This window comes from Myzus persicae, unplaced genomic scaffold (genome assembly GCF_001856785.1).
Source record: "Myzus persicae strain clone G006 unplaced genomic scaffold, MPER_G0061.0, whole genome shotgun sequence".
Lineage (NCBI taxonomy): Eukaryota > Metazoa > Arthropoda > Insecta > Hemiptera > Aphididae > Myzus > Myzus persicae.
Genome location: NW_019101546.1, coordinates 321,549 through 340,025, shown reverse-complemented (window position 1 = coordinate 340,025; position 18,477 = coordinate 321,549). Strand labels below are relative to the sequence as shown.

General features: G+C 39.5%; 1 protein-coding gene across 1 annotated transcript in view; it reads left to right on the top strand.

Moving 5' to 3' along the window:
- LOC111029473 (nuclear receptor subfamily 2 group F member 1-B) overlaps positions 1-18,477 on the top strand; it is a 53,480-nt gene that overhangs the window by 18,584 nt on the left and 16,419 nt on the right. The window contains exons 3-4 of the mRNA XM_022308478.1: positions 7,007-7,323; positions 7,634-7,892. Coding sequence (XP_022164170.1) covers positions 7,007-7,323; positions 7,634-7,892 — 576 coding nt within the window. The remainder of the gene's footprint in view (positions 1-7,006; positions 7,324-7,633; positions 7,893-18,477) is intronic.

Below are 18,477 nucleotides of genomic sequence, written 5' to 3'. Positions count from 1 at the left end.
TATACGGCGCCGTACGACTGCAATTATTATTATTACGCTGATTTTTTTTTTCACGATAGTAATTGTCGGGCTTGAATAATTATCGTCGGGTCCTCCCCGTTTACAACATAATATACCATTATCGTCCAATCGACGACGCTCCAATGTTCCGTCTGTTAATAACAATACGATCGGTATTGATCTCGCCGACAGTGTATACCTAGGTACTCGTGGGCACCGACCTAAATAACAATATTATAGTGTATATAACGGTTGAGATTTCGTTTTTACTGAACTTTTAACAACGGTCGACATCACATGCCCGCCAATTATTTGTATTCGATAAAGGTTTCTCTCGATCGGAAATCGGGCACTCGTCATTTCTCGAATCCATCGATCGACGCGATCTATCGTACACCATAAGTCCATAAAACGTATATAAAATAAAATAAATAAAATATAATTAATGTACAAATTAACTGTAGTTATGAAATAATATGTAACGCGAGTGTCGCTTTATTATTATTAGTATACTGATATACTAACGGAGTCGGCGACGGCACCGTAAAAACGGGAAAAAAAAATCGAAAGTGATAAATGATAATGTACGACCCGAGGTAGCCGTGTATCGCACCGCGGTAGATCCTGAGTGACGGTGGTCGGGGTAGAGAGGATCGTGTCTGAACCTGTTTGTGTGTGTACTGGAACAGTCGAAGGTGAAGGCCGCCCCGTCGATGTACGCGCTCTCGAGCATAGAGCACGCGCCGGCGCACTCGTACCGTCGGAGGTGATATTTTATTTCGGAAAAAGAGCCGCACGCACACCACACAATAATATACAATTATACACGAGTATGTGAGACATATATTATGAGTAGGTATGTGTTTAATATTTGGTTACCGGTAAAACTATGCTGCGCTGCTCGAATATTGGCGAGTGGACGGCGACGGAGTTCCTTTTTGTCGGTTGGTACTCTTTGCTGAAACGGACAAGGACCAGCGAGGTATGAGCTGATGACCGAAACTACGTTTTTTAAATATGATTTTATATTTTTGTCAAAATAAGTTGGGTATATATTGAGTAGTTTTTTGGTATATCGTTTTCGTTATATATATACTTCATAGGATAATATTATGCTTATATTATTATCTACGTTATCCGTCTTTGTATTTTTGATTTAATTGTACGTATGAGCATAGCTTTTGAAAATCTGTTTTTGTGTAGGTAATTAAATGTTTATCCCTGGCCAATTATCACTTAAATACATTTGTAATTTATATGTGCCTATCGTATGTATTATATCAAACACATTTTAATGTGGTATTAGGGGAGGATGGGGGGTGACAAATTTATTTTTATTTAGCAAAGCTCCTCTTCTATACTATCATTTTTCCAATTTGAGCGCCACGGAATTCTCTAGAGGGTTAAAAAATTTTATATTATATTATTGGAGCAAAAAAGAAAACGCGTAACAATAATAACAACGACATTATAATAAAATAAAACACTTATACACGTCATCATCGCATCATCGTGCCATTATATTATTATACTACATCTATTATACAGCCGAACGATGCAAGTCCTCTCTCCGCTATAATGCGCTGTAATATATCTCTCACGACTGTGTCGCATTTTCTCGTCACGTCCATATTATTATATTGTCACACGTCGCGTCAACCGGTCGCGGTCGTCTCCGGGCTGTGGAAAATGGATTCTCCATGCGAAAAAACGAACGGTCGCCCGGGAAAACTGGGACTCTACATTTTCTTAAGTTGGCGTAGGTACCCATACGGTCTACATTGTACGCCGTACGCGTTAGGTATGTATAGGTGTTGTGCACGTAACGTGTCAGAGTGTTATGTGTGTGCACGTCGTCGCCGTATTGTGACGGTTCAAATGAGATAAGCCCACCCATGGTGGCGGTTCGGACGACGACGCTATATTATGGAATCGATTCGAACACGGTGTATTACACGTCCACTTGATGCCGAAACGACACGTTAATAGGGCTGTCCCCCTCGAGCGACCGCCTGCCCGCCTGCCAGACGAAAAACGTATTAACGCCACCGCCTCCGCGAGGACCATCACATGTATATATATATATACGTATTACTAGTTATTAGTAGTTATAGTACTCGCGTATATATAAAATAGGTAACCGAGTGTCAAGTCTCACGAGTGTGTGTCCGGAACAAATCGCTGGTACACCGGGGACGTGAAATTTCGCCGAAAACTGTACGACGAGAGACTGGTCTATATAGAGAGTAATATTCGATTTCGCGGGTGTTGAACGCTTGCATACAACGACGTTATTGGTACTATACCAACTACGTATTATATTGCAGTTTGATTACAATTTTGATTGACTTTTTAAATATTTTAATGAATTAATTTACACACACCTACCTATAATATTCCTTTTTCAATATTACGATCGTAATAGGCGCGTAGGTATCGGAGCCGCTTTTTCGGAAGTTTTAATAATCACACGAGCACGTTTTTTTATTTATTTTTCAACTATAGCCGCGGTTTTATTGTTATATTATGGCAAAAATATCGTATAGAGGTATATATTAGATCTTAATTATATTCCATCGAAAGTGTGCGCGAGAGCTGCTGCAGCTCTTATTCCCAGCAGATACATAATATTGCGACGCCGCGAGTAATAATAATATAGTCTGCCTCGCAGATGACCATAACGACTTCAACGCGATTGATAAGTGTACGCGTATATAAAACGACTACGATATAATAAAGTGTGTGTGTGTGTGTGTGTGTGTGTGAGTGTGAGCACAGACTTTCATTAGCGCCATAAACAGTGGTGTGGCGCGGGAGGTCTTACGCATATTTACGTACGTACGAATGAGATATATAGCCGAAAGGCGTTAAAACGCAGACCATTGTCCGCCGTTGCCGCCGCCGGATACTTTTTAAAATATTTTATACTCACATAATATTCGTGTACAATATTATTAAAGTAATATATTTTCCGTTGTCGACTGCTGCAGTCTCGTTAAAAACATATAATAATATGCGTGCGTAATGAATGGAACGAACCTTTTTTGGCCGAGTCTCGTTGTCTTATTCGCGCACTCGAAAGTTTCACGACGACGATGATCTCTTTTTCGACCACCACTGCGTGTCTCTTACACTATGCAAATCAATACATTATAACACTGTTGTATATGAGCGTGTTGACGACTGACCGGAAGAATGAAAAAATAAAGTAAATAAACACGAGGTGATCGAGCACATTTTCCACATAATATATTATGTTTTCCTATATATAGGATACATAGGCGTACACCCGTGTTATAGTTTTTTTCATCATAATAATCGAACGCTCGTGTAAAAAAAAAGCAGTAGGCGTTAATTGGAATCATGACTATTAGGTTTTTCGTATAACTTTAAGCAACTGCTGCAGCACTAAACCGGTGGAATCTGCTTTGAGTTTATTTTTTAAACAATTCTGTTGCGAGGCAGTTGTCCAAATAAACACATCACAGTAATTATTATATCTCTATACTAGACGATCTCCGATAAAGTTGTTTTTGCCAAAACGATATATTACGACCCAAAGGTGATGATTAACTATAGTCAAAGTTAATTTAAATAGTTAATGTTCTTTGACTTATAATTTAGTAATTCTTTAATCGACCTAATAACTTAGACGTTTTCACTGAATTTAAAATAGTATGGGAATGGTGTGTTAAGTCCATGATGGTTGTCCAAATCTATGTCTCATGTGATAAGAAATTAAATTTAAAACAAAAATTAATAAAATATTTTTTTTTATCACGTCGTAGACAATGATTATAAATAAAAGTAAACAAATAAATAATACTATTTTATCATATTTCTTGATAAAATAATTTAGTAGAACAAAGTTATAATTACCTAAGCTATACAATATGTATAACAGTGTGTGAAATAACTAGTAATAGTTGCATGCATTTTTAATAAAACGTTTATAGTTATCTAAACAATTTGAATGTTGCGCAATCACTAATGTGTGATCCCGATGGTAATTAAAATTTAATGAATTAACTTTAAACTTTTATAGAGTTAAATTATAAATATATATTATTTTGTTACTATTAACTGACAATACTTAACGTTCAAAACATTAATTAACCAACTTGAGTTGTTTTATTTTCATTCACTTGCCCGTCTTGAATTCATAATATGTGCGTTATTACGTTATAAAAACTTAAAATAGCAAAAAAAATTTTTAGCTACGCATAAAATAACAACTCAAACTGTAAATGTTTTCGAACCGCTTTATACAGTCACGATCCGCAAATGCCATTAACGCTTCTCGTTATATGCGGATGTACAGTGTAGCTGTATTATGCTGTTGTTAAATTATTTTCTTCGCCATAGACCTCTATATTATACGCCGTGTTCAACGCTAACCGCGCGTGATCGTATCGAGAGGAAAAAAATGAAGAGCTATGTAGTATAAATGTATAATATATTATATTATTATATGTGTATATACATTTTTTCGACTTTCGATCCTTCCGGGACTATCGGTCCCGCGGGAGCTCAGACGTTAAAAATAATAACTATATATCCGCTGATACTACGTTTGACACGTTAATTTATACACTGTGTGGGGAGATTTCGAAAAAATCTCGGAGGACAAACGACGTTCCAAGCCGTCGTCGCCGCCGCCGCCGCCGGAGGGGCTGCAATGACGCTCTCGACGACGGTTTTTTCGATGCGCCAGTCCCGAGACGGCGTGTATAAAATTTATTATCATGAGCCCCACAAGGGTCGGTCGTCTACGACAGATGTCCTGAGAATTCGGCGAGGAGAAGTGGTTGGGGGGGGGGGGGTGACTGAGATGATTAATTTATATTTTTACACTATCGTCGTCTTCCAACGGACTTTGACGAAACTTTATCGGACAGATCGGTGGTGCATTTAACACGGGTATAATATTATGAGTGCGAGCTCGCGTACAAAGAAAACACGTTTTGTAAAAAATCAAACAAGTAAAAAACCGCCACCACCACTGCCGCGGCCGATATATTTGGCAGGGTCGCGTGAGGTCACCACCCCGCCGCGTGCAGTGCAGCATATTATATGTAACGGGTGGGCTTGTTCCGTGGGATCGATAACTGGATCTAAACGGGTTCGGCGATCGGAGCGAATATCGGTTCGCCGTTGTATATTATTATTACAAATATATTAAATTCCCATACGGGACATCTTCACACGGGACGACTCGGACGACGTCGGTCAAGGGTTCGAACTCGTTCGATCGGTTTTGCGCCGTGCATGTTATAATGCGATAAATGATAATTTATGGGAATCGTCACGAAAACCGGACGCCATCCGCAACAGCTGCGCATTATTCTGTGCATATATGTGTGTATCGACAAGGGTGGGTCGTTGTATTTATGTTATTACAATACATCGCGTGTATTATTTTCTACCTGTGATCCCGATGGCGGCAAGTTTCTGATGTGTTTTTCGTTTTACCGTTTGGCGAGATTATTTTCGAAAATCTCAATTATAGAAACTATATCGTATGACACGAACCACTCGTAAACGTTCAATAATAACTTGCAAAAATCTCTATTACTATACCAAAATCATTATCGAGTAGACACTTCACAAGATTTATACGTGCAATCAACTCCTGCAGTGGCATTTTAATATTTTATAAAATTATAATAATTATTTTTATCCGATGAAGTGTGCTGCAGTTATTTAGTGTCTAGCACTCTGGCGCATTATTATTCATAGTTCATACTATAAAGTTAAAAAATTTCAATAATAAATAATAATATATACCAAGCGTATTATCATTTACTCGGTAGTAAATTGATGGCCGATGAAAAAACAAATAATTATGTCGATACATCATATTGAAATACCAAATTACGTGAGCTGTTGCAAACAATTTTTATCGATAACTATATGTGGCCTTTTGTCCCAAGACGCAACAATTTATGAAAACAATGCAACTACTCATGTGTATATTGTATATATTATGTTCACGAATAACGCGTTAATTCTTCGAGTTAAAAATATTATGTTGTTTACGTGTGTGCAAAAATAAAATAATATTATTATGAGGAATCGCTCGTTATTGTAGTTATTACTCGCTATACTATGAATTATTGATTGAATGTTGGTAAATGAATATGAAGCGCGGTGACATTATAATTAGTTATGGTTTTATTCGAAATCATTACATATCATTATCAATTACATATATTTAAAACACCGGGAGAATAAAATCCTATTTCATGACGACATGGCATAGGTACTAATAACACTACACAACTTGATCGTCCAGCGGTATGCTGCTGCATATGAACTATGTGTAATTAAACAGAGTTATTCAACACGAATTATTCGATATCAAACACTTACGTACATAAATGTTTAGTTTTTAGACTTAGAGTAATATATGATACATTAAATAAAAGAATAATATTTTAAATGCATTTAATGGTACCTAAATAAATGTTGGCTTCCCTGTAGCCCCACACAAACAACATCTAGTTCCAAGTTGGAACTAATAAATTCACTATAATATGTACATCCATAAATCCATTGTATATTAACCAATCATTTTTTAGCTTTTTCGCGATAATAGTAGTACGTGCAGCCGTACACACGTTGAATATAGAATATTTTTTTTAAACCAACGGTACCTTCACAGTATCTTTAACATATAACCGAATCCTAATAGTAGTACCTAGTTAAATTCCGTAAGATCAAGATGCCAGACGCAAATAAATCATAATAGGATGATTCGTATTGAATAGCTCTGTATAATTGAATAAAACTATGTTTATCGGTATAAGTGGTATAACTTTCGTTTTATGGGAAAAAGTGAATTGCTTTCGCGTCACCGAGTACCTATGAATATAATAATACATAATACCTAAGACCACGCCGGTTGTATACGATGATAATAATACAATAAAAATAAATAATAATAATAAGTAATAATAGTAAGTGGTATTGAAGCTATAATGTTTGTATGTCTGTTTTTCCACAGCCGTGCAGAGAGGTCGAGTTCCGGCCAGCCAGCCTCCCGGGCTCACCGGACTTCCCGGTCAGTTGTGCCTAGCCAACGGCGAGGCAGCCGCAGCCGCGGCAGCCGCCGCTGGAGCCGTCGGACTCAACGGCCACTCGTACCTGTCCTCCTATATATCGCTGCTGTTGCGCGCCGAACCGTACCCGACGTCTAGGTACGGACAGTGTATGCAACCCAACAACATCATGGGCATAGACAACATATGTGAGCTGGCCGCCAGGCTGCTTTTTAGCGCTGTCGAGTGGGCACGGAACATACCCTTCTTCCCAGACCTGCAGGTGAGTGATCGCTACTATTCAAATTAATTTTTTTATTTAGATTGTTTTACATATTATACTCAGGACGTATTCAAATTTAAATAGTTCTGCAGTGCTGCACATTTAACTATAAAGTATATTCTTAAAACCATTTAAAGGGTCCTGTGCGAGTGCACGTTTAGGAGAAATAATGTGAGGATGGCTCGAACAGCAGTAATATTGTCTCCTATGATATATTACCTATATAATATAGTATAGCTATGTACTTGAAACACTCTAGCTTGTAGATTTTGTGTACATATAACTTAAACGATATTGTTTGTGCTCGAAGGTGACTGACCAAGTGGCCTTGCTGAGGCTCGTTTGGAGCGAACTGTTTGTACTGAACGCGTCCCAGTGTTCGATGCCACTGCACGTTGCCCCGCTGTTGGCCGCAGCTGGGCTGCATGCGTCTCCGATGGCCGCGGATCGTGTGGTCGCTTTCATGGACCACATACGCATATTCCAGGAGCAGGTGGAGAAACTCAAAGCCCTCCACGTAGACGCCGCAGAGTACAGTTGTCTGAAAGCCATCGTTCTGTTCACCACCGGTAAGTCCACTATTCAGAACTATAACGAATAGTCAAGTACACCTTTGCACGGGAAAGGGTTCATTCGATTTTGATTTTTAAAGTTTTTAAACACGATTATTATTGCTAAACCCGTCTTACGCCATCCCTGGTGGTACACGCTGCGTGTAACAGTGGTACACTGACGTCGCCAGACATGTAATTTAGAAAGTGTGTAGAAATTCGTTTTTTTAGCTCGACGATAAGTATTATATTATTAAATACTGCGAGTTGAAGCATTCAGTGATCGGCCGTCACGTAGCCCAAAGTCGAAGGAAACGATAACGCGCGTCGCGTGTAGAAAGTCGCGAGAATACCGTTTTAACAATAATGCACATTAAATGTACCTATACATATTATATATAAACAAAGTCGTCGCCGTGTAGTCTTCGTTTGGCCGGCGGGCACGCGAATCGTGTCCGACCTGTTCTCGTGCAGCATTACAGCTTTCACTTGGGCGGCAAAACGTCATCCCGAAAACGATTCTCGGTCGGCGAGTTTTTTTTCATCCTCTACGCGTCTTCTCCTCGATCTTCGTCCTTGTTCCTATAGCGTCGTGCGAGCACCGTCTTCTTTCCCGCGGCGCATCCTTATACGGAGAGTTTGCAGCTAAGAGTTGCGCATATTTTGAATATTTTTTCTCGTCTGACGCGAGGACACTGCAATATAATATATTATACGAAAAAACAAAAAAATCGTCGTGCATCGGTTTATTAAATCACCTATAGCAGTCCCAGAACAGTCTCTCTGACAGTATTTAATAATATTCAGTAAGTACGTAAACCGTATACGATATGCAGTTTGCGTCAATCTGTTCACAACGCCGCCGATATTATTTATATTATATATTCGAAAATATTACAGCTTACTATTATAGCACTTTCCCATGGAAGATTTTCGATCTTTCCGCGTTCACCACCCCCCTATTTTAAGTTGCGATCCCAAAATTTGTTCTCCAGTATTTACATTCCCCCCTCCAACATCACGGTAATCAGAATCGCTAGGAGCGACATTCGCGTTTTCTCGTCAGCCGTACGTCACGCCGTGATGGTGAGATAATTTAATCCGTATATATTATTATGTATAACAAGATGTCTTGGACTGACTAATGAATGTATAGCCAAGACTGTTATAGCTGCATAAACTCAAAATTGTCAGGTACCTTCGTACCTCAATGTAGAGGTGCACTAAGAATTATTTTTTTAAGATTCGCGTTTAATTGATTTATTTATCCGCAAAATGTGCTTACACATAAATTTTGCTTTGGCAAACAAAAATCAATGTTTTTGTTTATTATATGGGGTTGTCATCGATTACAGAAAATAAAACAGTTCTGATGATTTGTTACACATTTGATTTTGGTTATGGAAACTTAATATAAATTTTGGTAGCGGCCCATTTATTTGGAAGAACATTGCTGTGTAAATTATATTGTGGTGTCGCTTGTTCTCATTATGCAGGGTAAGCACGCTTATTAATGTGTACTTACATTCTGCTACATAATGACATGACAAAAAACATTGTTTACCTCGCCCTCTCGGGAAATCGACTCTTTTGCCACAATATTTACCGTCGTATTTTTATTACTTATCTTTTGTTACACAAAGCAGACATAACCATTCAAATTGTACACGCTGTGATTGTTTTAAACGTACACGGTTACATTCAATATCGCACTAAATACGCACAGATAGGCCGTCTGTCTGCCTAACCAGGTAAGGCTCCGAAACGGATGAACCTATTTCGGAGGGGGTTTTCACGGGCACCTAACCTACCTATATAATATGCATTATACAACGGGTAAACGGAAAACGATGAATATAGATTGATTGCAGGCGGAGTCGGGCAGGATAATATAATACAATATATATATATTGCTATAATATAGTGTATTTCGTGTAATAATAACGTAATAACAGTATTATGTACCTGTGCTGGCGAACAGACAGCGGTCGGTCACGACGAGGCGATTGCCGCCGGGCCGCACGTCACTTGAACGTTGACGGCGACGACGAGTGGACGTTTTGTGCGTGTACGCACACGCCGGCCGCCTTATCGCTCTCCTCGGACAGTCGGACGATTCGTCGTGGCGGCGTGCGTACACACGATAATAATACCTACGCGAGCGCCGCCGACCCGCCCGCGCGGCACGTCCTACTTTTCCGCGCGCGCGCTCATCCCGGATCCGACGACGACGACGACGACGACGACGACGACGACAGAGATCGCAATCGCAGCCGCGTCCTACATAATGTTTAAAAAAAAAAACAACTGCAATAATAATATAATATACGCCGATGGTTTAATAATTTTCCCACGATCTAAGACCGACCGATCGAATAAGGGACGCCGAAGAGGACTTATGGTGTTTTCGACAGGACCTGCTGCCGTGATCGTCGATAACCACACGCCGAATGAAACACGACAGTCATTATAATATTATAGGCCGTAACAAAAATATAGACAGACTTCGTTCAAAAGCACCGAGACCATACTTCGCGGGCATATGCCAATGCGAAGACTATGGACCTATAATAAAGCTTAAAACGCCCGACTATGCTACAGTAAAGACCCCCGATGAGCCTGATATAGAATAATAGGTCCCAGGCCGTACCAACAATGCAAAACAGGCTCCGCTTTTATTCCCCCGCGAAACGTTTACGATGTACCGTTGACGAAATCCCAACTCGCTAAATAATTGCAGTATTGCAGCGACTGCAGTCGTTTAAATAATAACAATAATAGTATAAAACATCGACCCACGCAACGACGGTTGTACCTACCTACTGCGTCGTACGTAGTATTATTATTACCTGCCTGGGTATATGCGTTTATAGTGAAAGCGAGTGTAATGATAATAATAATAATACGATGTACCGCTGCAGAAATCGACATACAATATCGCACAGCATATATACTAGTCGTAAAAAATATCGCACGATCGAATTATATTTTTTTTCAATTATTATCGCGAGCTCACGCGAAACCAGTTGTTGATGATGCCCGTACTCGAGCGCTCGCACGTAGTTCGGGTAACTTACGCGACGACTTACAATAAATAACTTCGGCGGCGGGGTCCCGACGCACACAATATATTATTATATTTTACTCCATTCTTTGGTGCGGTGGCGGCGGTCATTATGATCCGTTAAAAAGTCTTTTGTTCCCATCCGGTGCAAAACCACGTGTTCCGTATTCGCCGCGAGGTTCTAATGAGATCCGTCGGTCGATTACATAACGCCCATCGGTTTTTCTGAATAGATAGATACGGCCGCACGAGGTGATCCGTTTTATGTAAGACACTCATTATTTCAGAAAACGCAAACGTTTTTAAAAATACTTCTTTAACATTAATTGTAAGTCCTTACCGAACGACATTTTGGGAGAAAAATTATATTTTTTTTACTATTATACCTTTTTCATTTTTTCAAGTTTTTTACTCTTTTGATTTTTTCATTTAATATTCCGCAGCAGAATATTATTTGGAGTCCCTATTCCGATTTATAAAAATCACATTTTGGACAAGTACCTATATAGTCTATGAATTATAACTTACATTTTGAGCTTAGATGAGGTGATTTAACATTTTAAGAGTACCCTACATGAAAACTTAAGATTTTAAGTTTAATTTTAGTGGAGTCATTTTTTTGTATTCATGTTGTTTTTAAGAACTAAAAATTATATTATAAAAGTATTTATTAGAACGATAAAATCAGTGTCTAACGTTAAATGGATGCCCCTGTATGGATGCCCCAATAGGTTTTTGTAACCGAGGTGGCGGATAGCTTGTGACACTTGCTCAAAGTCGGCAACCGCGAGTCAATCCGATTTTTGTTGACGTTTATGAATATTTTTCGTTCTGTTTGTTTGATCTAACTTAACATTTCGCTGGCCACCGATCCTCTTGCTTCGCGGCCACCACGCGCCACGGGGTTCCCAAAGTCGTCTATCCACTGCGGCGCAAGCTGCTGCCGGCTGGATCACAAATCATTATAATATACGGATGATACACCCCGTTCATATTTGATATTATTATATTCCGGGAGATTCTTAAAAAAAACTCAAGTCTCGTTTACCTCGCGAGAAAGTATTTTGAGCGGAGAAAATGTTCACTAGATGAACACATCCATTTCTTATGGCGATAAGAATGAATAACCACTCTTAAGTAAACAGTTCGGTTTTTAATAATTCGTTACAAATAATGAAGTACCTACGTTGAAACACAGCATCACAACACACGATTTTCACAATTTGTATTTATTAGTTTCTAGCATACAATTTGTATTATGTTGTCTATTTTCTAAATTCGTCGCCGTTTATTCTTCTGGACGACCGAGAAATCGTAGGTCGTCCAAAAATAAATCTCAGTCGTGTCGCTGTTAATATTATATAAACACACACACACACACACGTATAATATTATAATTTGCTTTTTTAATTCAATCGATTTCGAAACGAATTCGTAAACAGATATACGCCATTCGACGAACATTACTAGACGCCGATTGAATAATGGATCGGGACTTAACTATACGAAACGTGTTCGCCGAAAGAAAAGCGCTCGGTTAAGTACCTGCAATACGCATATTATATATATACAGGCTTTATTAACAACGCGCTAAAACCGGGCCGAAAACACCCGCGGTGGTGGCGGCGGCGGCGGCAGCGTGAACACAAGTCCTACACCTCGTACTCAAATTGCTCATGCATATATTAATATTATGTACATAATGCAATTATTATATTATATACCTATGCGTATATTATGCGTATAGTATATGTTTATAGTTTAATATTTATTAAAATATAACGCGTTTTCGTTTTCTACTTTTCGACGCTTCGGGTGAAAAACGCCGACGACGACTACGACGGTCGTTAGCAACCTGCTCTGATACATACGATAAATCCTTGTGACCCAGTGGCCCCCCGTCCGAGGCGACCGAGGTCAGCTGCGGCGCTGCGCCGCAAAACGGACGCGTGGGCGTATTAGGTGTACGGCTCCTGCGCATTACACACCCATCTGTACACACACACTATATACTTACACGTACACAATACAGATCTATATACATCATTATGTTATACGAGCATGTGTGTGTGTGTGTGTGTGTGTGTGTGTGTGTGTGTGTGTGTACGCGGGCAAACGACCCGAGACCGTGTGAGCGGGCTCGCGCTAACCGTTAAATGTATACGAGAGCATGTGCACGCGTTTACACGAACACGCGCGACCGAACGCCGAGTTGTTGTTATTATCATTATTAATATTATTATTATTCAATTAAAACGGATCCGTTTACTAAACGGTATATTTATAATGGCGAACGTAATACAACATAGTATAGGCGGTCCGACACGCGCACGGTGCACGGGGGTGAGGTAAATCCAGGAGCGAAACAAAGATTCAATAGTTACAGCTATGGACTTAATAGAACTACCGAAGTTCAAAGTAAACCCACATTCCCCAAACTCGAGAGTTAAGTGGTCGCAGGGAGTCCTATAAAGTTAAAAAATCTTGGAGTAAGAGCGTCCACCTCGCCATTAAAAATACAATTTCAGCAATAAAACAAGTATAATATACTTAACAACTCTTCGGGGCTATATATATGTTTAGAAGTGAATATTTAGAAAACTTCGTTATCAATATATTATAATCGTACAAAATTATTATCTCTCTAATTCATTATAGGTACCTACTACCTAGGCTGTAGATCACTGAATCTGTTTTGGGTTATATGTCCGCGGTCGACCTGACTATATGTTTTGATTCTCCTCGTACTTATAATCCTCGTCGTATATAGACTTGTACAGTTATACAAGATACATCTACAATATTAGTGTAGAATATAACTAATTATTAATTATTTTATACATTGAACACATGATAGTTTTTTTTTATGCAAGGATTTAGATTTTAACCAGAAGGGGTTCAAAGTATAAAAACGTCTATTTGGAGCTATAATAAGCCCCCTACACACCACCTAGTTCTGCGATATAGAGTAAGTCCTTTCCGTTTGGTTTGAATTTACTCAAATACGAAGTGCAGTAATAGATACTGCCCCTCCTCGAAAGGTTACTGGCTGTTACGACCCTTTAAAACCCTCGATGACAGACACGTACCGTTTGCGCGACGCTAACCGGTCTCCGTCGTCGCGTGCGATGTGCTGCTGGTACGACCTCGCGGCCCTCGGATGACCCGTGCGCACGCGCGCATAACGAGATATTTATAATTCTTTTTCCAGTTTTGGTGTTTATAACAATAATTTACCGTAACGATATCTAGAACCGTAACGACGAGTAGCTATTTTTTATTTTATTTTTAATTAATATTTAATGAACGCGCTCTGTGGAAAACAGAGTAGATAGGAATATACTTCAAATTGGATGCCACCTCGATTACACGAACAATATAATAATAACACTGTATATACGTATAATAGAAATACGTACTAAAAATGTAGGTAGGTACGTCTTGACTGCGGTATCACACATTCGCGGTCTATACTGTTAGCTGTACGTCGTCCATCTGCAACAAGCTTCGGTAAAACGAAAATATAATTCCAATTAATTAGTTAATGAGATCATTTTTACTTCCGACAAGAATGTATAGTAGCTATAGCACCAGTTGTTCGGGATCTGTTAAAAAAAAAAAAAAACATCGTTTTATAAATTAGTTATTTGTGTAAGACTCTCGTGATCAACCAAGTGTGATCAAGAGCGCTGCTATTATCCCGTCAGATTATTTACGGTCAGGTCGTTCGAATCTAACCGATTTACGAGAAAATGTGTTAATATTGACTTTTTTTCTAATTGGCGGTTCGCTGTCGCAGCCGACAGTCAGTGTATATATATTTATAAGTACTTATATAATAAGCACTGGGCATGAAAAGACGATGGGGAAAAAAACGGAATCCTTTCACCGAGACCGTGCTATAGCTATACGCTCATTAAATACTTATTATTATTATTATTATACGGTTTGCGATCGAAACACGCTGTATACATAATATTATTATTATTCTCTCTTCGACTCTCGCTCGCTCTTCTTACAATATTATATGTATCATCCTTCAGTTGTCGGCCACATCGTCATCGTGCGTGTGTATAGCGAATTCCGCGGTCTTGCGACGACCCACACGATGAAAAAAAAAATCACTTTAATGCCGATGAGCGTATTTCGGCAGCACGCTGCAGCGGTGGCGATCGAGGTTAATTGATACAACGCTTACGAGAACGGGCGCAAAAAATGGATAACGTATATTACACGATATCAACGCTAAAGCGAGTTTCCCCCAACCGTCGGCGGGAAAACCGTTTCGGGTCTCGATAAAAACGCCCCGGAAATCTTTGACGTCGTTTCGAGCTGCAGGCCTATACCTATATATTAAAATATATTCTCGGTCGGTGCGGCATTCCTTTCGCACAGCGTCCGAGCGGGTGAGACGCACGATCTCACACTGCAGTTTAATGCACCTACATGTACATGATACATTGGATGTAAAAAATGTGCGATTTCACGGAAGAAAATATAATGATTTCACACGCCCACGACGACCGACGCCCGCGGCGGATCGTATATACGGGATGCGAACAATGCTCGGCGACGACACGATATAATATTATTATTATCACCATTATTATTTTTGTTGTCGTCGTCGGTCGGAAGACACGATGCCACGTCATGACAAACGGATACCGTGTTTATAGGTGACGACGACGACGATATACGTGTGTGCTGTGTGTGCATCGTCCTCGGGCTTCAAAGTTCTTGTATATTATATATATATATATACCGGGTGATCCGTCGAACGTGTAAGTCAATCATTATTATTTCGACAAAAAAAACCAACGTATTTTTACAAATTTTTCCTTAAGATAATTTTGAGCCGTTGCGACACAATATTTTTTTTTTTTTTAATTTAATTTTTATTATTTTTTAAAATTTTAAAATTTAATAACGACATACGTTTTGAATTCTGTATCTTTAGACAGGATATTGTTTAAAGAAGCCATGAGTCCGGACACAATTTACGGCCACCGCTGCAGTGTGTGTGGACCTTTAAGCTAGTATACACCAATCCACTATCCGTTCATCAAAACTTTATTATTTGATTAAAAACTTATAAAGTTGAAACTCGCATACGATACTCGTAAAATTCGATTTTCGTACATCTAAGTGATCCGAAAATATTCTGCTTCAAAATATAAAATTAAAAATGTATGTTGTCATTGAAAAGAGTGATAAAAAACTTTGTATTTTTAAATAAAAATATATTTAAAAATATTAGTTTTTATAACGTCTTAAAAGTTAAAACCGTGCAACAGTAATATTTTCAAAAACGTTAATGTTTTCACGAAAGTGACATGCTTTGAATGGATCACCCCGTACATACACGTGTAGGCATTATACACTGTGTACCCACACGTAAAAAAGGTCACGTGTGTGCGTCCGTGTCGGGAAAACGTATACCTATATCACTACACCTATATGTAGAAAGAAAGATGTGTTATTATTATTATTATTATTGTTATTCCGCTCCGGTCCGACGAAAAAAAAACAACGAATCGGGTTCTCACGATGTGGTCAAATTGTTTGGACGTGTCGGCGTCACGGTGATGGCCGGTAAGGCCGGCGGCGGACGAATCGCGGGCGCGTTAACAACGGCGCGCGGTCGCCAGCAGCTCCTCGTCAACCGCCGCCGTCCGCCACCGCAGTCGCGGGCCTCGGTCGGACAGACACACATCGGTCATGGTCTCCCCGCCGCCGACACGAGCACGACAATATAATATTGTCATTGTTATTATTATTATTATTTTTGTTGTTATTGGTATATTCGGTTGTCGCGGTGTCTCGTCGTACGGCATCGCATCGACGACGTCGTGAACATAATATTATTATTATTATCGTTACCATTACACAGGCTGATGACTAAATCGGCGTTCGGCGATCGTGTTTACACACGTGTTGTGTCTATCGACGGATTAAAGTGTATTTTATTATTTTCGTTCCGACCGACGACTCGTGTTGTGGATACCTACTATAATATGCGTATAATATTGTATATATATTATATGTGTATCATTAAAACAATATTAATATATTATTATGTATAACGACCGCGGAAACCGGATCGGTCGTATGTTCTATTACATATTATACTTAGATACCGGCCCGACTACTCCGTTTACACGCGCGCGCGCGCGCGCGTCCGGCGAAAGCGTGGGCGTAAGCGACCGTAATGCTGTCGATATTTTTGATGGAAATATTTTTTTTGCGCCAGCTCGCGCGCGCCCGCGATCCGAGAGTAATTAACATAAACCGCCGCCGCCGCTGTCGTACGGGTCAGGTCGAGATTAATCACGCGCGATTAGACCGGTCAGCGAGGCTCGCGCGCCCGAGCGACGGACGAAGGCGTTGCCCGCGGCGACGATGACGTCGAAATGAAAGTCACACCGGTGCGGAGGAGAAGCGCGTTTCCCCGCGCATCAGTACGCCCCCGCCGACGTCCGAATCACGTAGGTACACGTCTTATAATAATACGACATGGTCAATAATCTACCGTTTCTTTTCTATACAAATTTTTTTTTATAATTCACTGTGCCTAGTGGTCATTTTTTATTTTTCTTGTGTTCGGTCCATTCACGACCGGCCATGTCGAAAACCGCACTCCGACGGCCGAATAACGAACTCTTCTGTCCGTTCGTCGCCGACGGTATTCAATATTCATACACGTGTACGTAATTATTGTCGAGTAAAACGCAAATCGAAATGAGTTTATATTACATCGTCCTATGATTTTGCCATGATTGAGTACCTACTTATATATTTAATATAATATTTTAGGCACCAACTCATTACTACGTTCGTCGATCAACTGTTCCTAATATTATAATATCTATTTCAAATATTCCTTTTTTTTTTTTTATTTAGCTTTGTATGCGACGGCCTATAATAAGTTTATAGTATAATATTTTAAGGTCGACCACATCGGAGTTATACCTTATGTTTTGTTTTCATTTGAAATGCATAGATACACTTTATAATACATCAATCACGACATCAAGCCTGAGGGAGGGGGCCAGAAGGGATCATTGCCCAGCGAGACAAGACTTGACATTTTTTTGGGTGCCTCTTTAAATTTTCACCAAGTTTATTATTACAAGAATATAATTATTAGTGGACTTATTAAATAATGTGAGTAATAGAAAACACCTAATGATGCCTATCGTATTAATATAAATAAAAGTATAATAATTATGGATACATTTTTTTTTATCTCATATTGGGATCTCAAAAATATTAATTCTGACTTTCACGAAATACGCAGTCCGTGTGCGTGCGTGATTTGATATTATAATATAGACATTTTGTTCTGAAACCACCACCGCCGCTCAGAAATCTCAACGACCCCGTGTCCTCTAACCCCTCTGAAACGAGCAGCACGCATTTAGCCATTTGAATAAAACCAGTGAAATTCTTAGCGGAATCGTAAAACGAGGGTGCAGTACACAAGAGAGATAAGACCTTTTCTCCGGCGCGAACCCTTCGACCAGATAAACGCGCGCGACC